General features: G+C 35.0%; 1 protein-coding gene across 6 annotated transcripts in view; it reads right to left on the minus strand.

Moving 5' to 3' along the window:
• Positions 1-1,802: 1,802 nt before the first annotated feature.
• Positions 1,803-25,741, minus strand: part of Terf1 (telomeric repeat binding factor 1) — a 30,850-nt gene continuing 6,911 nt past the window's right edge. For 2 of the 6 annotated variants that reach the window (XM_071602293.1, XM_027952723.2), the window contains 6 exons: positions 24,195-24,344; positions 22,539-22,651; positions 16,873-16,932; positions 15,128-15,219; positions 6,867-6,973; positions 1,803-3,013 (listed from right to left, as the gene is read on the minus strand). In XM_071602293.1, the coding sequence (XP_071458394.1) occupies positions 2,837-3,013; positions 6,867-6,973; positions 15,128-15,219; positions 16,873-16,932; positions 22,539-22,651; positions 24,195-24,344 (699 nt within the window). In that variant the 3' untranslated portion in view covers positions 1,803-2,836. The remainder of the gene's footprint in view (positions 3,014-6,866; positions 6,974-15,127; positions 15,220-16,872; positions 16,933-22,538; positions 22,652-24,194; positions 24,345-25,741) is intronic. The other 4 variants (XM_071602294.1, XM_027952731.2, XM_071602291.1 and 1 more) reach the window with 3 other exon arrangements.

Here is a 25,741-nt window from a genome sequence, read left to right on the forward strand (position 1 = left end):
TAATGTCACAAGAGTAAAACAAACAAACAAAAAAAATACTCTCCCACATTTTGCAGATTGGATCAGAGTAGAGCAATTCTTCAACCCATGGCCAGGCCACCTACAACTCTGATTTGGCATCCTCCTTTTGTAGAACCTAAAGATCAGTCAGAGGTGCAGGTCTCTAGTACTCAGGTTTTTCTCTGAATGTGTCCAGTCCTGGGCATGTCCAGACTCCCTGGTATATGTGAGAGCTGGAGCTTCCCCCACCTCTCTCTTCCCCAGCTGTTTCCTCTCAGGTTTTTTAGTCTGTTGCTGCTGTCCCATCCCTTTCCCCAGGTGGCTGCAGATAGCCTATTTTAAAAAGCTTTTGACAACACCACTCTGGAGGTTGGTCCAACTCAGCGGTGAGGAGGTGTGTGTGAAACAAATGCAAACTTTTGAGCTGAACCTCAGGAACAAACAGGTCAAAATGCACAACCTGTTTTTTGAGGACAATATCTACATTGCAATCTTTGGCACCAAGTTGCCACAGCAGTTGCCAACTTGAGGACTAGGGTATGGTAGGAGGGTAAGGAAAAGCACCAAAACTTCAACCAAAATTTAACAGTTTTCACCCAGGAGCAATGGTACATACCTGTAATCCCAGCAACTCAGGGGGCTGAGGCAGAAAGATCTTGTTCGAGGCCAGCCCGGGCACCTTGGTTAGCTCAGTAGTAGTACTGGTTTCAATCCCCAGTACCACACACACACACACACACAAAATTGTTTCATGAAGTATTTCCTTGGTTGTTCTAGGTTTGTACTAGATATTGAAGTTCCAAAATTTTGACTCTCTTGTCAACTTCATGGTTATTTCAGTAGAGGGCCAGATCTTGGGAGTTCCCTATACTATTTTTGGTGACATCATCTTACATAATATTTAAAAATGATTAGACTTTAGAAATAAAGGATAGATTAGTGGTTGCCAGGGGAGGAAAGTATCATATACAAAAGCAACTTAAAGGATTCTCATGATAATCGAGCTGTTCAGGATCTTTGATTCTGGTAGAGAGATGAATGCAAACGATAAAATTGTTTAGAACTAGACTCTAAGTACAAAACTGGGGAAATCTGAATAAAATGAATGGATTCCACTAGTACAATTTCCTGGCGGTGATAATATTGCAGTTTTACAAAATACTTATACTGGGGAAAACTGAGCTAAGCATGCAAGGGATCTTTGCATTGTCTCTTAAGACTCCATGTATATCTACAACTATTTTTATTTTTTATGCAGTGCTGAGGATCAAACCCAGTGCCTCACATGTTCGAGGCAAGCACTCTGCCACTGAGCCACAACTCCAGCCCTACAACTATTTTTTAAAAATCAATTTTTAAAAAAAGAGGATTCAGATGGGAGGGATGTTTTAGGAATATGCCACCAAAATTACTGAGCTTATAAAATTTTTACATATTCACAAGTTAGATGAAAAGAATGTTATGTTTAAATAAATCTAAAATAGCTTTTAATAAAACAGACTTTTAACAAAGAAAGCACCAAACTATAGTATAATTGATAGTGATTTTTCTTTTTAAGTATATGAAGTAACAAAGCATCATACAATTAATGGCAATTTAGATTTGATGGTTTATGGTACATGTTTGGAATGAGGTGGTTGACTTATAAGTCTGTTTTGACTTAAGGTACTTTGGCATTAATCATTGATGTCTTGGATAAACACAATATTTTCGGTATAATAAGACAGACCTGAGTCAGGAACCATACAGTAATTATTCATGTTTCTGTTTATACATAAAGGACAACATAATTTCACGAACAATCAGAAAGTAGTATAAAAAACTTTAATAAGAAATGGACAAGATCATAAAATATTACATATGATTTTAACACAACTACCTGAATATTTCAATACTTGTTTGCTAAACAAATCACATAACACAAAATGCTAAATAATTCTATTAATATTTGACTAGGACATCTAAATAAATTAATGAAAATTCAAATTGTCTAGTAAGGTATGTTTAACCTTATTTATTAATACTATGTAAAGATGATCATGGTGAATACAACTTAAGCATTTACAGAATACTATTTATGTCCAATATTGACATATTAAATCAAAGCATCCCAGAGAACTCAGCATCAGGTTATAAAGAAGCTTTATTTAGCTCGGTGTAGTGGCACATGCCTGTAATTCCAGCGACTCAGAAGGCTGAGGCATGAGGATTGCAAGTTCAAAGCCAGCCTCAGAGATTTAGCAAGGCTCTGATCAACTTATCAAGACCTTATATCAAAAGTTAAAAAAAAAAAAAAAGGTGGAAGGGAGCTGGGGATGTGTCTTGGCAGTTAACTGCCCCTGGATTCAATCCTTAGTATCAAAAAAGAAAACAAAAACAGCTTTATTTATCACTCTATTAACAAATGCTTTAGTAATTAAGTAGAATATTAAGGCCATAGATCAAGTTTCATATAAAAGGACTATTACTGTTCACTTAGTGAGAAAATTCATTTTCATGCTGTGTCTTAGGAGGCTGAAGGTATCTTATAGACACAAAATAGGTAAATAAAAAAACTGCTTTTTTCCTCGTCAGGTTTCATTTTTTTACTGGAACGAGATTTGGGGATGGAGTACTGAATTTGGTTGGAGTTAACATATTTACACTTTATCAAAATTAAAAAATTCTTGAAGAACAAAATGAGGCATATAATTTTACTCTATAGGACAAATCTTTGCTAAACTAAAAATAATGCTTTAAACAAAAATTTTGAGATACATCAATGACCAATAAGTTTCAAACAAAATGTAGTTATCAAAATATTTAACTGTCCTTTATCAAGCTTCAACAAATACATTCAGTTTTCACTGTCTGAGCAAATCAATTTTAGTTTCTTCATAGTCCTCCATCTGTCTTTTAACATGACACTTGTTCGGTTGTTGAATTTATAATGTGATAGTATTTTAGACCAGTTTCCCTCTCCATACTTCCTCACACCAGATCTCAAATTCTTGTCTTCTTCCCAAAGCCATGCCTTTTAAAAAAAGTAGAAGAGTTATTTCTAAATGATTCTGTAAGAACAGCACACTGTTTAAAAAAGAACAACTGTTTTTTTGTTAAAATAATACTTACAGTCTCTTAAAGATGGAAGAATTTCTCTATGTATTTCTTACAAAACTTATCTTCATCATTAAACATTTTAAGGGTAATTATTATTGCTGTTCATTTTATATAAGCTCTAGGACAGCTATTAAGCAACAGAGCTACTTGGTTTCTAGCCAAACCAATCTGTCCAACTTAAGGTACATTATTTCTTATGATGTTTTTATATATTATTCCACACCTCAAACAGAGTTTATAAATGTTTAGTACTTCATTAACAAACTCAGTGAAAATCCTATTCTTCCAACATTGGGGGAAGTATATGTGTGTGTATATAATAAATTTTCAAAAATACAATTTAGGGCTGGGGTTGTGGTTCAGTGGTAGAGCACTTGCCTAGCACGTGTGAGGCCCTGGGTTCGATTCTCAGCACTGCATATAAATAAGCAAAATAAAGGTCTATTGAAGAAAAAAAAATTTAAGAAATAAAAAATTTTTAAAAATACAATTTACCTGGGCACAGTGGCACACAGCTATAATCCAAGCAACATGGAGGCTGGGGTAGAAGGATCCCAAATTGGGGGGGCCAGCTTCAGAAAATTAAGGAGGCCCACAGCAATTTAGTAAGACCCTGTCTCAAAAAATAAAAAGGGCTGGGGATGTTGTTCAGTAGTAAAGTGCTCTTGGGTTCAACAACTGCCATAAACCCAAGACAAAACAAAATTTAAAACATTTAGGGCATTTTGGAAGAAAATGACAACATTTTAAAAATAAAATTGAATACCATACATAGAAAAATCACTGACATTTGGCATTTGCTACAGGTGACTAATTACTCCTTATGGTGGCAAGGAGAGTTTGATCATCTGTTATTATTTAATTTTACCAGACTATGTGGGAAATGTCCAAGAAGACTTCTGCATTTTTAGACTTACTTTTTTGGGGAAGGGGAGTGGCGTGGGGGTAGGGGCTAACTGGGGATTGAACCCAGGGGCGCTTAAACCCTGTGTTACATTTCCAGCCCTTTTATTTTTTATTTTGAGACAGGGCCTAGTTGCTGAGGCTGACCCTGAATTTGTAATCCTCCTGCCTCAGCCTCCAGAGCCACTGGGATTACGGGTGTGTACACTACACCTGGTTAGACTTCCACATTTTTAAAGAAAATCTTGTTTATCATCTTGACTTATTTGGATGAGGGGAAAAAAGTGAACTCATGTGCATTATTGATTGGAATATAAAATGATGCAGCCACTGTAAAAAACAATATGGTAGTTCCTCAAAAAATTTACAAATAGAACTACCATATGATCCAATGAATGATTCTAATTCTAGGCATATACTCAAAAGAAATGAAAGGAAGGACTCAGAAGAGATATTCATGCATTCATGTTTATAGAAGCATTATTCATAACAAGTAAAATGTGGAAGCAACTTAAGTGCCTATCAATGGACAAATGGATAAAAGTAAGATGTGGTGTATAGATATAATAGAATATTACTCATTCTTAAAAAGCACGGAAATTCTAACATATGCTACAACATGAATGAACATGGAACAACATACCAAGTGAAGTAATTTAGACACAAAAGGCTGAGTGTGCCTAGAACAGTCACATTCAAATATAGTTGAATGATAGTCACTGGCAGAGGAGGGCAAGGATTAATGGAGAGTTACTATTTAATGAGTAGTACAGTTTTAGTACAATTTGAAAGTCACAGCCTAGGACATAGGCTCACTAAAGAATGAGACCTATACACAGAACTTTTAAATGCTTCTCCCTGTCTCACAACATTTAATCAGGAGCCTATATAACACAGGATTTCAACTAAAAGAGGTGCCTTAGATCTCTATTAAGGAGCCTCAAGAGAAATCCAAAGTAACTAGAGACAAAAATAAGGACACTGGAGGAAAATTTAGCCTCCACACCAATAGCTACAGCAAACTTAGTAAAGCACAGCCTAACTCCAAGCTAGACAAACATAAAACCTCACAAAATAAGCTGGGCGTGGTGGCACACACCTGTAATCCCAGCATCTCAGGAGGCCAAGGCAGGAGGAGGATCACGAGTTCAAAGCCAACTTCAGCAAAAGCAAGGTGCTAAGTAAATCAGTAAGACCCTGTCCCTAAATAAAATACAAACTAGAACTGGGAATGTGGCTCAGTGGTCGAGTGCCCCTGAACTTAATCCCCAGTACCAAAAACAAAAACAAAACAAAACCTCACACCAAAGGCAACATGCAATAAATATCCAGCTATCAACAAAAATTGCAAGCATGTTAAAAGGCAAAATAGTTTTTGAAGAGATGAAGCAAGCATCAGAACCACACTCCAAGCAGATAATCACAGAAATTGTCAGGCTTGGAATTTACAATGCTTATGATTAATACACCAAGGCCTCTGAGAGAAAACCAGACCACATGGAAGTACAGAGGGGCAAATGTAAGCAGAGATAGGAAACCTATGAAAGAATCAAAGGAAAATGCTAAAACCAACAACACAGTAACAAAATGAATTGTCTTTTGTGAATTCTTTAATAGATTAGACAGAGCTGAGGAATCAGTGAAGAGAAACTTCTCAAATCAAAAAGCAAAGAGGGAAAAAAAGAAAGAATAAAAAAAACGGGAAAAATTTTCCAAGAACTTCAGAAAAATCACAAAAGATGTAACATATTTATAATGGGAACACCAGAAAAAAAGAGGAATAGGAGATTTGATGTAAAAGTGGCTGAGAATTCTCAAAAACTAATGACAAAGAACAAAATACAGACTGAGGAACCTTAGAGAACACCAAGTAGGGTAAATGACAAAATATCTATATACATGAATTTCAACTGCAAAAAGAAAATCAAGCATAAAATTACTTATGACTTGTGGTCATATACAGTGGCATAAAGTCCGTATTTTTCCCTTTGAAAATTCACCCAAAGAAACAAGGAAATAAACAAAATCCCAAACTCTGAAGAACAGAAACTAAAACAAAGTGTGCGGGGCGGGGGGGGGGGGGGGATTTTTTTTTTTTTTTTTACAACAAACCTTAACAGGGATATGAGGAAGTAGGGCACAGTTACTTTGCCTTCAGATCTCAGAAGGTCTGTGGTGTATAATTTTCCAAAGTAAGGAACACACCATGAAGTGCACACCCTATATCCCTGGTGTGCAAACAGCAGAAGCTTCCCTCAACCAAATATCACTCCAAATGGTAAAGAGAGCAGGTTTAAAAAAAAAAAAAAAAGGAATCAAAGAGCAGTATGAGTAGCAAACAAGTCAAAAGTAGAAGCTGCTTGTTAAATTCATTGAGGGAAATATCAAGGCCAATATAACCTTGAGTCACAGATAATATCGCTAGTGGCTTGCAACTTGATGCTAGCTGTCCATCACACTTCAATAGGAACCATCTACAGATTGCTTGTCAAGAAAAACACCATCTGAAATAAAGTAAAAAGTTCCAGAAACAATAGAGTAACAAGCACCAGATTTATTTACCTGCTGTAAAAAAAACAATAGAAAAATTAGATAAAATAAATAAAAAATAGTCTGATATTGGACAGATGGTACAGGACTATACCAAGTGAGGAAATAAATTAAACCCTAAAATTGACTTGCCTTAATAAAATTTTCTGATCAAACAATATAATTCTTTGTTTTTACACATAGAAAAATCTTACATTGAATCTGTTGGAAGAATGAAATATAAAAGCTTTTAATGTGGATATAAGTCTCATCTTACCTGTAATAAACTGACTTTATGTTATAGCTTTGTTCATAAGTATTATAATTTAAGATACCTGTTTTTTCCTAGGTCGCTGTTTTTTAGGAGTTTTGGGTTGTTTGTTTGAAACATATACTCTCTTGCTTTCAGTGACTCTTCTGTTTTCTTCTTTTTCCTTTCCACCTAAAATTAAAAATATTGCCATCAAAAACTATTTTCATGGGGCTGGGGATGTGGCTCAAGCAGTAGCGCGCTTGCCTGGCATGCGTGCGGCCCGGGTTCGATCCTCAGCACCACATACAAAGATGTTGTGTCTGCCGAAAACTAAAAAATAAACATTAAAAATTTCTCTCTCTCTCACTCTTTAAAAAAAAAAAAAATTATTTTCACATAAATGCAAATCAAAACTACACTGAAATTTCATCTCATGCCAGTCAGAATGGCTTGAATTCATTAAGAATACAAACCATAGTAAATGCTGGAGAAGATGTGGAACAAAGAAACACTTTTACACTTCTGGTGGGATTATAATCTATATCACCACTATGGAAATCAGTACAGAGGTTTCTCAAAAGACTAGGCATAGAGGCACATGCCTGTAATCCCAGTGGCTCAGGAGGCTGAGGCAGGAGGATTGTGAATTCAAAGCCAGCTTCAGCAACTTAGTGAGGCTCTAAGCAACTCAGAGAGACCCTGTCTCCAAATAAAATATTTTAAAAGGGCTGGGTTAAGTGCCCCTAGGTTCATCTCTGGTAACACACAAAAAAAAAAAAAGAGAAAGAGAGAAAATCATCATGCATATACACTTGCATACCCATGTTTACAGCAGCATAGCCAAACTATGGTATCAGCTTAGGTGTCTATCAGTGGATGAATGGATAAAGAAAATGTGGTATATATACATAGCAGTTTTTTTATTCAGCCATAAAGAAAAATGACATTGTTATTTGCAGGAAAATGGATAGAACTTGAGACCATTATGTTAAGCAAAATAAGCCAAGCTCAGAAGGTCAAGAGTCATAATTTCTCTCACATGTGGAAGCTAGAGAGCAAAAAGGAAAAGAAAGGTGATGGTGGTGGGGGTTCACATGAAAATCAAAGGGAGATCAGTAGAATAGGGGAAAGGAATAAGGGGGAGGGGAGAGGAGAGAAATGGGAAATACTAGGGAACATTATTAGTCAAATAATATTGTTATATTGTATGCATGTATAAATATGTATCAACAAATCCCACCATTGTGTACAACTGTAATACACCAATTTAAAAAAATGTTGGAAAACTGTTCACATTAAAGGAAAAAGAGGAATTACAATTTTAAAAGCTATTACAAAGTTTCATCTCTTCTTAGCTATTTAAAAAAAGAACTCTGCATGTTTTTTTTTTTTTTTCAAATCTGGAAGCAGTAAGGTACAAGAATCACAGTTGTTTAAGATCAGTCTAGCTTTTTTGTCTTTAAATAAGTCATCTTCCGGGCTGGGACTGTGGCTCAGTGGTAGTGCACTTGACTGGCATGTGTGAGGCACTGAGTTTGATTCTCAGCACCATGTATGAATAAATAAAATAAAGATCTATCAACAACTAAGGAAAAAAATTAAAAAAAAAAAAAAAAAGAAAGTCTTCTTTCCCTGAGCCTGTCTGTTCATCATCTGTTAAAGAAAGGAAATATATTTATCACAAGTGATCTTTGAAATTTTCTTATGATAATTTTAGGGGTACTTGACATATGAAGTATATATAACCTTTCCCTCAGTCAGTACAGTAAAACAAGAAATAAATGTATACATATAACAGAAGAGAAACAGAACTGTAAATATTGAAAGATGATAAAATTATTTAGATAGAAAACCTAAAAGAATCTACAAATAAGTAAAAGGAATTAGCAGGATGGTAGGCTATAAAATCAACACATAAAAAACAATGGGATTTCTATACACTAATAATTAGCAAACAGTTAAACAACAGGAGTCAGGTGCAGTGGAGCATGCCTATAATCCTAGCATCTTGGGAGGTTGAGGCAGGAGGATTTCGAGTTCAAGACGTGCCTCATCAACTTAAACAAGACCCTTTTTCAGCTTAGGTGTCTATCAGTGGATGAGTGGATAAAGAAAATGTGGTATATATACATAATAGTTTTTTTAAAACAGCAATAACAACAAAAACCCCACAGGCTGGCACAGGCTGGGGATGTTGCTAAATGGTAAAGTACCCCTAAGTTCAATCCCCAGTACCAAAAACAAAATCAAAACCAAACAAACAAAAAGCACACCAAGAAAAAAAATCAAGACCATTTACATTAGCAAGAAATGAATTCCTAGACGCCGGGTGCGGTGGAACATGCCTGTAATCCCAGCATCTCAGGAGGTTGAGGCAGAAGGATCACAAGTTCAAAGCCAGCCTCAGCAATGGTGAGGCACTAAGCAACTCAGTGAGACCCTGCCTCTAATTAAAATAGATTTTGAAACAGGGTCTCCCTATGTTGCCTAAGCTGACCTTGAACTTGGGATCCTCCTGCCTCAGACTTCTAAGCTGCTAGTAGGATTGTAGGCATGCACCACTGCACCTGGCTAAAGAAATTTATTTATGCATAGGAAGAAATAATATAATTGTTAGATCTCACTAAAATGATCTGTTTTTCAATGTAATTTCAAATAAAAAATTTAAAAAGGTTCTTTGAGAGGTAGTCCACCATAGTCCCTGAGCATCCCTGTAGTTCTGCTGAAAGTACACCTTTATTCATACCCTGGTACCATGTAGTTTCTATAGCTAAGCAGATAAGTCATGGAAATCACTATGCAACTGTTCTTTCCTGAAGGAGGATACTGGCTTGTTTGCTATTCACAACAATGTCATGTGGCGTACTCAAAAAAGTACTAAGCATTTGACACTGAGTTCCTCAGGTGAAATACAACCTGCTGCTTTCATATCATCAATCTGGGTTCACTGCATTGCCCATGAGACTTAGGGTTAGTGGATAAACACAACTATAGTGATTATCATGCAATTATACTGTAATAGACTGTCTTACTCTTGACTTGGCACACCTATGGAGTGAAAGGTTTATTGCTCATAATCTCTATGGTTGGGATTGTTTTTTGTTTTTTTTTTTAACTGACAATATGGAAGACCAAAATACTTTAGAATAGAAAAACATTCCTGAAGAAGAATACTATCTACCACATATTTGGTTATTACAAAACTACAGTAATTGAAACAATAGTGACCAAGAAGGTCCTGGGTTCAATTCCAAGCACTGCAAAAATAAATAAAATAAAATAATGAGACTATACTATAGCATCGTTGCAAGAATGGACCAAAGGTACTGGAAATGTGATGTATATATTCATTTATTTATTTTGGTACCAGGGATTGAATCCACGGGTGCTTAACCACTAAACTGCATCCCTAGCCCTTTTCATGTTTTACTTTGAGACAGGATCTTGCTAAGTTGCTAAGGCTGGCTTTGAACTTTTGCTTCCTCCTGCCTTGGTCTCTGGAGATACTGGAATTATAGGTGTGTGCCACTATGCCTGGTTGGAAAAATTGTTTAAGCAGATACTAGAAGGCTAAAAAAAGTAAAAAAGGAATTAACAGATAAATATGTATTAACAGACAAATTCAGGATTATAGTTGGGAGATTTCAACACCTCTCTGTAACCAGTAGAACATGTAGGCAGGAAAGGAGTAAGAATATTGAATATTTGAGTAGCATATTAACTTGACCTGACTTTTTTTTTGGGGGGGTGGGGGCTACTGAGGATTGAACTCAGGGGCACTCAACCACAGAGTCACATCCCCAGCCCTATTCTGTATTTTATTCAAGACAAGGTCTTACTGAGTTGCTTAGCGCCTTGCTTTTGCTGAGGCTGATTTTGAACTTGTGATCCTCCTGCCTCAGCCTCCTGAGATGCTGGGATTACAGGAATGCACCACCACACATGGTCTAACTGACATTTTAAAACACCCCATAATAATAGCAAAACTGCAGGATGCTCAGGGGCCATTATTCTTCTCAGGTATACATAAAGAGTCTCCAAGAGAAACCATATTCTGGACCATAAAAAAATATTTTATAAAATAAAAATTCTACAAGTATCTTCTTCTCAGACTAGACCAGAATTAAATGAAAATCAATCACACAAAGACATGTATAATATCCTTAAATTATTTGGAAGTTAAACAAGCTACTTCAAAATAATCCATAGGGCCAAGAAAAAGTCTCTCAACAGAAATGAAAAAAAATACGTTGAACTAAATGAAAATCCAACATGAAATTTGTGGGTTCAACTAAAGCAGAAAAAAGGAATTTATAGCATAAAACATACAATAATATTAGGACTATCTGAGCACGTAAGGAAAAAAAGAAACACCTATACAAAATTAAGGGAAAATTCAGATTAACCTCAGACTTGACCACAGTAGCACTTGAATCAAAGTTTACAAAGCTGTGAGAAGAAAGTATTCCTGGAAAATATTATATGTAGGTAAATCTTTTTTCTTAATTTTTTTTCTTTTTAGTTACACACAACAGTAGAATGTATTTTGACATATCATATACATGGAGTATAACTTCTCATTTTTGTTTGTACAGGATATGGAGTTATGCTAGTTGTGTCTTCATATATGAAAATAGGAAGGTTATATCCAATTCATTCTATTGTCTTTTCCATTCCCATTCTCTTTCCCTTTCCCCCACTCCCCAGTGAACCTCCACTCTTCTCCCACTCCCACCCTACCCTCACCTACTGTGAGTTAGCATCCGAATATCAGAGAGAACATTTTTTGGGGGGATTGGCTTATTTCACTTAGCACAATAGTTTCCAGTCCCATCCATTTACCAGAAAATGCCATAATTTCATTCTACTTTATGGCTCATTAAAACTCCATTATGTTGATATACCACATTTTCTTACTTACCTGTTGAAGGGCACCTACATTGATTGGTTCCATAGCTTAGTTAATGTGAATTGAGCTGCTATAAAGATGTGGCCTATATCACTATAATATGCTGATTTTAAATCTTTTGGATATATGCTGAGGAGTGGGATAACTAGGTCAAACGGTGGATTCATCCCAAGTTTTCTGAGGAATCTCCATACTGCTTTCCACAATTGTTGCACCAATTTGCACTCTCACCAGCAATGTATGAGTGTTCTTTTTTCCTCATATCCTTACCAACATTTAGTGTCACTTGTATTCTTGATAGCTGCTATTCTGACTGAAGAGATGACATCTCAGTATAGTTTTAATTTGCATTTCTCTAATTGCTAGAGACGTTGAACATTTTTTCATGTATTTGTTGACTGTATTTTTCTTTTTTGGAAGTGTCTGTTTAGTTCGTTTGCCCATTTACTGATTAAGTGTTAAGGTTTTTGAGATCTTTATATATCCTGAAGATTAATGCTCTATCTGAGGTGCAGGTGGCAAAGATTTTCTCCCATTCTGTAGGCTCTCTTTTCACATTCTTGATTGTTTCCTTTGCTGAGAAGTTGTTTTTTAGTTTGATACCATCCATTTATTGATTCTTGATTTTACTTCTTGTGCTTTAGGAGACTTGAAGAATTCAGTTCCTACATTGACAAGAGAGATTTGGGCCTACTTTTTCTTCAAGTAAATGTAGGCAAATCTTGTAAGCAAAAAAAAGTAGACGCTCTTGGACATGCATGAATTTAGAAATTATAGTGTCTATAAGCCATTTTTTAAAAATCCAGCCCAAAAATAAATAAAATGAAGAGCTGAGGATTAAGGGAATCTTGGTAGAAGGATTTCGTAAATAGATCAATTTAAATACGATCAAACTTTTACAGGAATTATGGCTACAAAACAGGTTACAAATCTTGATTACATAAAATGTTAAGAAAAATGGGGGGGCTGGGGTTGTGGCTTAGTGGTAAGAGCATTTGCCTAGCATGTGTGAGGCCCTGGGCTCGATTCTCAGCACCACATATAAATACATGAATAAAATAAAGGTCCATAACATCTAAAAAAAAATTTTAAAGAAAAATGGGCATTGGTGGGACAGATTTTTGCTAAAAACCAATCAACAGCCAAGGCTTAAATTTATATTTGTAGATGCAACTGGACCCAGCCTTTCAAAGCATTTCATATTTATTCTTGATTTTGGAGAGCTCATATAGTGATGCTTCTTGTGAAACAATATTTGAAATTCACTGAATCCTTCAGATCTACTTTAAAAAATTATATATAAACATATTTGTAGATAACATGTAACCTGGTAATATTTTTCTAACCTTTAAGGATATGGGTCTGCCTAAAGTCTGAAAGTCTAATTTCAGATTCTGGTTAGGGTAGGTTCTGCTCACATACTATATAGCCAAGGGAATTTTAATTAACCTCTTTTTATCTCAACTTCTACCTTGATAAAAAAGGTAGATTTAAATATTAAGTGAATTCTATATAAAGAACTTTTAACACAAATAGTAATGATTATTTGCCAAATGCTGGTGAAGTTTTTCTGCATAGAAGGAATTTGGATGATTTTCTTTCAACTTTTCTGAAATATTTGATTTTCTTCCAAATTAGTTTATCAATTTTATAAACCAAATATTTGTTTTTGTATTTGTGCTATCAAAGATGGCACCCAAAATTCATTTTTAAAAAAATGAAAACCTTTTCACAACCAAACTAATATCCTCTAATTGAGAGGACACTTGGTACTATTTAAGTAAACTAGATTTTTAAAATGCTAAAAATCATAAGACCTTATAGAATCAATATCCACAATCACTGTAAACCCCTCTGAAATGAGGTTATAGTCTTCAGAGTTTAACTACTCATGAGCTATGTTTACTGTTACTTGAATTTTGTATTATGATATTAAAAGCCCAAGAAAAGGCTCACATTATTCTAGTTTATAATTATAATTTTGAGACATTCTGTAGTAACAGATGAAGAAATTTGATTTTGGAATTTAGCAACATTAGGAAAATAATGGAGTTTCAGTTTTTTCATCTTTAAAATGAGAGTGATGACAGTACTTACAAATGTGTTTTAGCACTATATTCACAAATATTAGCTAATACTGGCCATGTCACCAGGTATCAGATCTGAATAAATTTATTTAATAATATTTATTGCAGGCCTACTTACTGTGCCTAGTGTTCAGTTGGTAACTTATGAGTATGGAAAACAAGCCTAATTTTCTTAAATCTCTTATTTTTTATTCTGATCAATAAAGGTCTAGACCTAATATTTAGGCTTCCACCTAAATAATTTACATTAATTTCACCATTAATACAGTGCCTAGAATAAAATATCGGTCAATGCATTTTTGTTAAATGAATACATAAAGAAGGAACTGATAATCAAATTACAATTGAAAATAATTTCAGACTGGTTTTCAGAAGCTATCCAAGCCAGGTATGACAGCACACACCTGTAATTCCATCAACTCAGGAGGCTGAGAGGAGGATTGCAAGTTCAAGACCAACCTCGACAACTTACCAAGACCCTGTTTCAAAATAAAAAAGAGCTGGGGATGTAGCTCAGTGGTAAAGTTCCCCTGGGTTTAATCCTTGGCATTAAAAAAAAAAAGTAGTAGTAAGGAAAATATATGGGATATATACGTTCTTCATATGGTCAATCCTCAGATTCTATTTCTAAATTTATCTATTCTCTAAAATTTGTCTAACTCCAAAATCAATACTCATGGAAGTTTCCAGGTCCATTGGTAGACGTGTCTTTTTTCTGGTTGATTTAGTGACATATTTTTAAATCTGTAAATGCTGTCTAGTGTTTCTCAGAGCAAGAAGGCTGTAATGCACCTTATAGAAAAATAGATGTTACACAAAGTTCATCAAGGCTTGCATTGTAGTGCTGGTGGCGGTAACTCAATGTTAATCAATAATAAAGTGCCTTTCTTAACAGCTAACAACTGATCAATACATAAAACAAGATTATGTATTAATCAGTTGGTTAAAAAAAAAAAAGTTGTGATGAAAGGCTCAGAGGAATCTAACTTTGTATTTCTCCTAGGGATAATGATTCAGTATCTGCTAATTCAGTGCTCTCAAGACATAATTATCTGTGAATAATGAAATCTGAGTGTATTTGTGTCTCAAGAAAGTAATTACTTGAAGATGAAGATGATGAATACACTTAAGGTAGAAAACAAGTTTTACTATGTTACTATGTTACAAGCAAAAGAACTTTAATCATTCAGAACTTTCTAAATTAAGTATCATCTCAAGTAACTATCATATTCTTTGTTCTCTTGTTTTCTGAAGTGTTTTGTATGTTGCAGGGTGACCTCAACTTTGAGGATCATTTCTGAGAACACATCATCTTTCCAATTCTGAAACTACAGTAATAGTACTTACTTTGAAGAGTTCCTACTCTCTCCTCTTTCTCATTAAAGTCTTGCTGCCAGCTTCCATGTTTCAATTTGGATATGAAGAGATTCTTGTGAGACCTAAACAAAAAGTGAAAGCATGTGATTCCAGAAAGACTAGTAAAGATAGGGAGGAAAAGGTACATGATTTATCACTATCTCTGTTCTAGGATCTTCTACTTTGGCCTGCTTCCTTCCATGCTTTCCTTGTTTAGTGCTCCATGTTAACTTTTGGTTTCTTAAGACTTCTGTTGTCAGACTTCCCTCTTTCATCTCTTTTCTCAGAAATCAAGACTCTATTGGCCTTCCAATTAGATCAAGGGGGGGCGGAATCAAACCCCTCCAACTTTCATTCTCCCTATGGCTTCTGAATTTATTTCCCCAAAAAAGAAATTCCAAAATTCCTTTATATGATAGCAGATATAGGCTGTCTGAAATTACAAGATGTGATATATATATATATATATATATATTTTTTTTTTTCACGTTTATATATTTATATATATTTTTAACAACCCTGCAAAGGTGGTATTACTCATTTAATAAAGGATTCAAAAAGTAGAGTGCCTGAGCTTAGACAGCTATATTATCTACACCTAACTAAAATGTAGGCTCTGCTACATTGTTATCCCTACAAATACTCTATTCCAGTTAATGATACTTCCCCTCTTTCCCTCTCCCAAAAGTTTTTCTTGTGCTCTCTGGAATGCCACTCTCAATGGCTTCACTAGTTTCTCTATCTCTGCCTTATCTAAAATCTAGCTCTTCTTTTGGGACATTTCTCTTCTTTGTGGCTTTCTCAAGTGGAGACTGGCTTAATCTTCCACTCTCTATAAGCCACAGATTCCTAGAGGTGGATCTTCATAGTATTTTAGTATTTTTATTGTTCTTTTGTTTCCTATGCTGGGGATCAAACTCAAAGCCTCACATGCTAGACAAGCAATTCCTCACTGAATTACATCCATAACCCCAATATAGTTTTCATTTACCAATGGGTACCATGTTCAGGAGCCTGTTTCCCCAGAAGTCTCAGTTCTTGAGGAATCAAGCTCCTGAAATATATCACCTTTTATCAATTCTCTATAGCCACTCACTATCCCTCAAAGAACTTCCCATCATTCATGGACCATTTTCTACACCTAAGTGCTGCCATTATGAATAATTTCAGTGTTTGTGGACAAATCATAGAACATCCTGGCTTCTCAAATCCTCATCTTCAACAATCTCTTCCACACCATATTAGCCACCCTCTCCCATGGTTCCATCAAGCATCCCAACTACTCTATTCTGAAACCGTTCATGCAGACTCTCATATTTATCGTCTGTCACAGCATTTCTAGATCAAAACCAGTTTTTCAAGTAATTTTGTTAAATTGGAATATGGGACATTTATCAGATATGTTTCCCCTATTCCCTTCCTGCCCCAGTATCACATCTTTGTTTCTATGACAGAATAAGTTTACTGAACACCTGATTTAAGCTCAAGTACTCCCTATATATTATTCCAATAATGGCCTTGTTGAAACAATGTAAAACAACCCAGATTCCAGAAGTAGGTCTCTAATTTGAAATTTTAAGACATATCAGGGTCTTGAGGATTTGTTGAGGTAAGCAGAACCCCGAGATACTTTTAATCATACCATTTACATGGCAGTTATAATAACATATTTAAGTCTGCATGAATTGTTTCAAAGACTTTTAAAGACAGAGAAGAAAAACATCAATTTACTTCACCTCAATAAGGATATTGTACCCTCTGAGGATTCAGTTACCGCAGACTGTTTGTCACTAACACTTTAAAAGAAGAAAAAATTTGTAAGAATGTAAATAAAAGCAATTTTGCCTAAAGATAGCACTTTCCACATAGTCAAGTCACATTTCGATTTATAAAAATATCTTTGGAAAGAAAGCCTGGTAACATTAAGACATACATAGTCCATTACAACATGGTTAATTTTTGCCCAAATGTGCTTATAAGAGGCATAAGGCATATATCAAGCTTCAAACATTAAGCATTTAATGCTTTCATCAAACATTCATAATATCATTCTTAAAAAATTTTTCCATGGCCCTTATTTCCATGAATTCAAGTTTTTAAAAAAAGTTTTTTTGAGGTATGATCGATTTACAAAAAACAATGCTTTGTGTTTAATGTATACAATTTGAATAATTCAATTTTAATTTCTGATTCTGCCAAGTCTCCCATTGAACTTTTAAATAAATTCCCCTTTGTTATAGTTGAAACAGCTTCCAAAATATAGCATGACAATTTTCATCTCCATGCCTTCACTGCTTCTACTCCTCTTTTCTGAGGTAACATTTCCATCTACTCATGAAAAATCTCAACCGTCCTTCAAGTCCCTGCACAAAACTAATACCTCTACAAAGTAGTCTATCTCAATTCCTTTAGCACTGAGGTCTATCTAAAAACTTTAGCAACAAATTATAGATTTTCTGCTGTTTCCTGCCAATAACTGTTGATGCCTCAAATAGATTAAAAGCTTTATCATAGCAAAACATTTATTCCATCTAGTCTTAAGGAGAGTTTTTTTTTTTTCTTTTTAGAATTAATCTTTTATTAACAGTGTACATTTTAAATGTAAAACACTCAGTTCTTTCAAATATAAGAGTTACTAATAAGTTATAAAATGTCACAAGGCACTTCTGGGTCTTCAAGGAAGGAAGTTAAGAACATTCATTTTATTTTATTTTTAAGAACATTTATTTGATTTTTCTAACATTTATCTGACCTCACAATCATACTTCTGATGCTATGCTTGTTTCATTTGCATCCTGTTGACTGCTGTTCTGATACTTTGGTTTAATGCTTTTTTTTGCCCTGTTTCTGCTTACACGATAATATTGATGTTTGCTTGGTTACTGATCTTTATCCTGTCTCTAATTTTTATTTTAATCCCTGTAACTAGTGGACTAATAGTTCTAATATAACCTTGGTAACCAAGGTTACCAAGCCAATTAAGATGCTTCAAGACTAATAAGAACCTTCAGAAGGGGAGCTGGGGATTTAACTCGGTTGGTTCAATCCCAAGCATTTCCCAGAATCAGCCTCAATCTTAGCCCACTGCCCAGAACCAGCCTCCATCCTAGCCTCTGCCACAAAAGAACCTTCAAAGAATTCTAAAGACTAATGAGAGATGCAAACAGGTAAACAAATAAGTTACAATCTAAGGTAAGTCCTTTTTATAGATGTGACTTGGTACCATTGGAGCCCAGAAGTAATAACTCTGATCAGAGCTAGGCAAGACTTTGTATAGGTGATCTGTAAAGTAGACCTTGAACAACAAATAACAGCCTGCCTTAGAATAAAAAGAAGGGAATCCAAAATAGAAGAAACTAAGCAAGGGAACAGGGTAGCATTTTAAGATCAGTGATAAGTTCTGTGCTTCTAGAAAGTTTCAAGCATGTGGGCACAAAGGGGGATAACACTTAAGAATGAGATTATGTGGTGGCCCCCCTTTTTCCATGAAAGGTATATTCCAAGGTCTCCAATGAATACTTGAAACCATATACCATAGTTGAGCCATTAGTTCTCTCTTATCCGATAGTACTGGTGTACAGCAGTCCAAAAATATTAAATAGAAAACTGCTGAATGTATATTAAGATTTCAATTACATGCCTTTCTGAGTAGTATGTTGAAATCTCACATTCTCCCTGCTGTTCTGCATGGGACATGAACTAGCCTACTGCCCAGTATATCCATGCTATATGTGCTACTTACCCATCAGTCACTTATCAAAGCACTGTATAAATACCCCCTACCAACCCCCACCTTTTTTGGTGTGTGTTATTGGGGATTGAACCCAGGGGAGCTCTACCGCTGAGTTACATCCCCATTCCTTTTTATTTTTTGAGACAGGGTCTTGATAAGTTGCCAAGGCTGGTCTCAAACTTGTGATCCTCCTTCCTCAGCCTCCCAAGTAGCTGGGAGTTTAGGCATGCATCATCACACCCATTTCTTTTAAATGCAGCTTTATTTTATTTGTGGTGTTAAAGATCTAAACCAGGGCCTTGTAGATGCTAGGCAGGAACTCCACAACTGAGCTACACCCACAGCCCCTCAAGTAACCCTTTTTCCTTAATAATGAACCTGAAGCACAAAACGTAGTGATTTGGCATTTTGAATGTGCCAAAGAGAAGCCATACAGCATCTATCCTTTCAATAAAAAAAGCAAAAGCTCTCAACTTGGCAAGAAAAACATCATATGCCAACACTATTAAGTTCTAATGTAAAAACAAATATTCTAGCTGTCAAACTGTAAAGAAAGACCAAAATATTCATGTTAGTCTTTCTATTGTACCTCAAACTGCTCATGACGACCTTTAAGGTAAGAACAAATCTATCCATGAAATAGTGCAGGGAAAAAAAAAAAAGAACTTTATGCTAGTTTTGCTGTCTTACCTCAAACTTTAAATCTGTGGGCAAAGAAATATGATTTGTTTGAAGGTTAACATGTTGTAAGCTGAAGTACAGTACACAGCACATCCCCACTTTCTTTACCCACCAGGGTTAATTTTAAGTTCCAAGGCCTCCAAGCAGATGACTGAAAGTGGACAGTACTGAACCTTATAAAGTAAGAATCTACCAAGCACTGTAGCAGTAACATTTGTAGTCTGAGGTAAGACAGCAAAACTAGTATAACGTTCTTTTTTTCCTGCACTATTTCATGGATAGACTTATTCTTACTTTAAAGCTTAGTAAGGTCAACATACAGTGTTTCTTTTCCTTATTAGGTCAATAGCTTTCATTTAAGCTGACATTTAAAGAAAGCACTTAATGGGTTCTTTGTGGGATATCTAAATTGGGACATCATTATTTTTGCCCTTTGGGGCTATTATTAAGTAAAATAAGGGTTACCAGAATACAAATACTGCAATATTACAAATGTCAATTGATAATTGAAATGGCTACTAAATGAGTGATGGGTAGGTAGTGAATATAGCATGGATACGTTGGACAAAAGTATGATTCATGTCCTGCCTGGGAGAGAGAAGGGTGCAGCAGGAAGATGCAAGATCTCATCATGCTACTCAGAAAGACACACAATTTAAGACTTCTGAATTGTTCCTGGAATTTTCCATTTAATATTTATAGATCATGGTTGACAACCTGTAAGTGAAACTATGGATACAAGGGGACTTCTGAAAAACAAAACAAAAGCAAAAAACAAGGCCATATAAAGCTTTGTAAGCCATGCCAATAAATTCTGACACATTTAGTAGGAAACACGAGCCAAAAGGTTTTTAACCTGGGAAATGATTTAAACATCTGATTTTGTGAAAGCTAATTCTGGGAATTATGTCAAGGTTGGATTTATATGATAGAATTCTATGTAATAATCTATGATAAAAATGATGAAGGCTGGGGTTGTGGCTCAGCAGTAGAGTGCTTGCCTAACATGTGCCAGGCCCTGGGTTCGATCCTCAGTACTACATGAAAATAAAATAAAATAAAGGTATTGTGTCCAACTTCAACTAAAAAATAAATATTTAAAAAAAAAAAAAAGAGAGATGAGAGGCTGGACACTGTGGCGCAGGCCTGTAATCCCAGAAGCTCAAGGCAGGAGGATCACAAGTTCAAAGCCAGCCTCAGCAAGAAGCAAGGCACTAAGCACTTAGTGAGACCCTGTCTCTAAATAAAGTACAAAAAGGGCTGGGATTGTGACTCAGTGGTTGAGTGTTGAGTGCCCCTGAGTTCAATCCCCAGTACAAAAAAAAAAAAAAAAAAAGAGAGAGAGAGAGAGAAAGAACACATTAGAGAAATATTTCTGAGATGATATTCTTAATACAAGAGACACCTGGATTTATGAGGTGGAGGACAGGACGCAGCAAAAAGGTAGATGAGAAAATGAAGAACTATACATACACTGCACTCAGTCTAGGAGAACATCAGAAATAAGTGAATGGTACTATATAAGGAAAGAATATAGGAAATGTGCTCATTATCTGCAAGAACCATGGAATAAGTTTTTATTTTATTTTATGATAGTATTACATCATAAAATAAGGAAGGCCTGGCTTCAAGGATGTTTGGGGTTTTAGAATCATTAAACCTTGATTTTTCTAAACAAAATGAAATAATGTATCCAATAAAAATACAATCTCTACTTTTCAAAATGGATCATAGAAAAAAGTCAAATGATAAATAAGACCTCGAGATGAACCAATGAGGGATAGGCCATTCTCTGATGGGCAGGAACAATAAAAGGAAACACTATAAGAAGACTAAGCCTCAGTCCTGAGGTGTTACCAATGCAGTATATATCCAACTAGAATTCCAATATCTATCTCTAAGTAAATAATTAAGCACTCCAGTTGTGGTCCCAAGAAGAAATAATATTATTTCTGTTGCCAAATATATTCATCCAGAAATCACAGAGACTCTGAATGAGATTATCTGGCCTTGAATTAAGGTTGGAAGCACAAAGGGAACAAACACTGAGTGCTTGTTTATTTTGTGGTATTGGGACACAACCCAGAGGTGCTTCACTGATGAATCTCATTCTTAGCTCTTTATAAAAATGTTTATTTTGTGGGTCTTCTAAGTTGCCTAGGCTGGCCTCAAACTCATCATCACCTGTCCTAGCCTCAGCCTCCTGAGTTTCTTGGATTAAATGGAGTGCATCATTGTGCCAGGTAGACTATAGATTTAACAGAAAAGATCTTTTTAATGATTTGAGTTGCATTTTCTTCAATAGGGTTAGCTTATAATGCAAAAAGTAAAAAATTACCTTTGGACTGGGGATGTAATTCAGTGGTGGTAAAGCACTTGCCTAGCATGTATATGGCCCTGGGTTTGATCCATGGCACCACAAAAACAAAAGCTAAAAGAAAAATCCACCCTTAAAAATTCCTAATTTTGCAGACGAAATCAAACTACTGTCTCTCAATACTTAGGACTAATACAACCTATTTCTCTTCAGTGAGAGAGCAAATTACTCGCTCTTTAGCTGAACATCATCTGAACTATCAGCTTACCCTTGAGAAGACATATGAACAATATTTAAAAATACTAGAATAATTCTTAGTGCATAATTGAGTCACATAATGAAGGTATGTGGGTTATGAATAGAACTAAGGGGCACAAATGATTCAACTTTCCAACCTCAATCTAGTTTTCTCAGCACATCTTTGCTGAGAATAATAAATGAAATTACCTACATTATTTAAGCCATAGTATTTTCTCATTCCCTATTTTTGCTTAGAATATATAATTTGTGTATGCCATGCTATAACTCTGTAGTACTTCAAAAAGCCAATGTTAATCATTAGTAAGATTACACACTTAGAACTTATTATTCTTAATAATAATGGCTCAATGGCATCACTTTTACATAAAGAAGGATCGTTTATAAGACAAAAAATTAGTGACTTTACAAACCTTTTTACTTTATCCAAATTGACTTCAGTTTCCATTTCAATATCATTACCATTAAGTTTATCTTGAGAAGTTATTTTTCTCGATTTTTCACTTTCTACTACTTTTGCTGCTGCCTTAGAGGGTTGTGTAGAAAAAAGGAAGAGGAAAGAACACATTAGGTTATTTAAAACAAATAACATTTAAATAACTCTGTTAATTCTTTGCCAATAATCATAGGCAAATATCTGTTCACAGAACAATAAAGGGTATCATGTTACTATTTTCACCAATAGGGTTTTTTTTTTTTGGGGGGGGGAGGGGGTACAGGGAATTGAGCTGGAGCACTTTACCACTGAACTATATCCCCTGAGTTGCTGGAATTACAGGCCATGCCCCACTGTGCAAGGCTCTCACCAATAATTATAGTAATGCTGGCAGCTATTTTAGCTACCTGCTTGGTAAAGCATTATGGAGGGGATCTTTCCTTGTAAATATATTTGACAGACATACTGATCTCTAGGCAATTTTTTTTTAAAGGAGAGAGAGAGAGAGAGAGAGAGAATTTTAATATTTATTTTTTAGTTTTCAGCGGACACAACTTTCTTTGTTTGTATGTGGTGCTGAGTATCGAACCCGGGCCGCACACATGCCAGGAGAGCGCGCTACCACTTGAGCCACATCCCCAGCCCTCTCTAGGCAATTTTAAGACCAAAAGCTACTAAAAAATTAAAAAATAAATAAAATCCATTATTTTGAAATAAAATTCCCTCAAATTAATCCAGCAACAAATTAATGCTGGATGCACAGTAAATAACTTAAAATGTTTTGTGGCCAAGATAGAATAAAACTGTTACTTAATATTTTTTAAAAATGTTACTTAATATTTTAAAGGACTGGGGCATAGTTCAATGGCAAAGTGCTTGCTAGCATGTGTGAGGCCCTGATTGATCCCCATCACTGGGGGAGTGGGGTAGGAAGGGTGGGGGCTGGGAATCCCTATTCAATCCAATTTTGCTTTTCCCAAAATGTTTAAAATTTACTGGCAATAAAACTAAATATGTGCTTTCACTTCTCTTAATTCATTTTAAGTTTTCCTCTTAATAACACAGTTTTAAAAATTTCCCCAACTCTTATTCTGATCTTTCAAAATTTTTTTATTTTAAAGATCTCACTATGTTTCCCAGGCTGGCCATGAACTTGTGTTCCTCCTGCCTCACAGAGCAGCTGGTATTACAGGCATAAGTCATAATGCCCGGATGCAACTCTTATTTTGAAAAGTTGCAAAAATACTACAAAGACCACCTATAAAATCCTTTTAGTAGGTTCATAAATTGTAACACTTTACCACATTCTTCTACAAAACCACTACACAAAATTCTGATTCAATTTTTAGGTACTGGGGATTGAAATCTGGGCTACTTAATCACTGAGCCACACCCCCTCAACCCCTTTTATATTTTATTTAGAGACAGGGTCTTGCTATGTTGCTTCGGCAAATTGCTGAGGCTATCTTTGAACATCCAAAACTCCAGCCTCAGGCTCCTGAGTTGCTGGTATTACAGGCATATACCACCATGCCCAGCAAAATTCTGATTGTTTTTTTAAGGCTGTTTCAACTATTTTTTATCTTAAGAATTTCTCTTAAGTCTATTGTTAAGACTCTCTGAATACACATACCTTCATTAGAAAAGTTGATGATTTTTCATTAAGCACATAATTCACATAACTCTTAATTTTCTTCATCATGTGGTTGTAGCTGAACTGTTGAAAAATAGAATGGAATGTATTTTTCTGAGAGATTATCATAAGCAATTTCCTTTCTAAAGGCTAAAGGAAATAGAAAAAAATGTATTAATAATATGCCACACAAATAAATTCCAAATACAAAAGAATTCATCATATTATTTAATTGGAAACAAGCACTTTATAATAAACTCAAAGAACAATTAAAAGTTAAATAATGTTTATGTGTCTAAAACATCAAATACTGAAAAACTGAGAAGGAAAGGGGATGGTAAAAAGGAAAAAATATATCAGTGTTTTATCTAAAACGGGATTTTTCAACTTTTATTGTCTCTTTTAATTTCTAGTGATTAGAATTTTAGTGCATCTCATTCTCATTGCTTCCATGTCTTTAGCAACATGATTTTACAATTTATCAAACTTTTTTCCTAGTTGTAATGGGAATGTTTGATGTTTGTAGAACTACTTATTTCACAGTTGTATAGTACTATTTGATCAAAAATATCATTTGTTCACCCACTCTTCCAGCATGTTGAGGATTTAGGCTATTGGCCATTATTGCAATGCTCCTAAACATTTTTCTTCATATCTTCTTGAGGATATTACAAGTTTTTTTTCAGTAGTAATTCTTTCAATGCTGGATGCACAATAAAAAACTACAGAACTTTTTCCAAGCGCTGTGGTGCATGCCTGAAATCCCAGTGACTCATAGCTGAGATGGGAAGATCTCAAGTTCAAGGCCAGCCTCAGCAACTTAGCGAGGCCCTAAGCAACTTAGTGAGACCCTATCTCAAAAATTTTTAAAAAATTAAAAATTGCTGAGAATGTAACTCAGCAGTAAAGCACTCCTGGGTTTAATCCCCAGTACTTCCAAAAAAAACCAAAAAGTATGCTACAGCCAAAAATTGGAAATAATTTAAATGTTCAACAGTAGAATGAATAAATTATAGCATATTTATATGATGAAACAATGAGAGTGAACAAACTATTATTATAAGCAACATGGATCAATCTTACAAATATAAACTTTCTATATAATTCCATCATAAGTTCAAAAAAAGTAAAGCCAATCTTTGGTGGTACAAGCCAGGGTAGTAGTTATACCCGAGAAGGTAACTACTTCCTCAAGTGACTGGAAGATGCTGTTAAGGTTCTGTTTTTTGATCTAGAGGCTCCTCACATAAACATATTCCTTTTGTAAAATCACAGCTACTTATATACATGTACTCTTCTAGAGATATGCCCTGTTCAGTAAAAATTTCACTAAAAACATATAAAACCATTTTTCTTTGAATGTTAATTCACTCCAAAAATACTATGCTTTTAATATTTAAAAAAAATTCTATTGACTTTAACATTTCCCACAGGCAAATTACTAATAATCACAAAAATAACTGGAAAAATAAGCAAGTTAAAATGCATTCTTTATACCTGGGTTGCCTAATATGGTAGCTACTAGCCACACATAACTGCTGATTCCT

This window comes from Marmota flaviventris, chromosome 15, assembly GCF_047511675.1.
Source record: "Marmota flaviventris isolate mMarFla1 chromosome 15, mMarFla1.hap1, whole genome shotgun sequence".
In the NCBI taxonomy this organism is placed as follows: domain Eukaryota; kingdom Metazoa; phylum Chordata; class Mammalia; order Rodentia; family Sciuridae; genus Marmota; species Marmota flaviventris.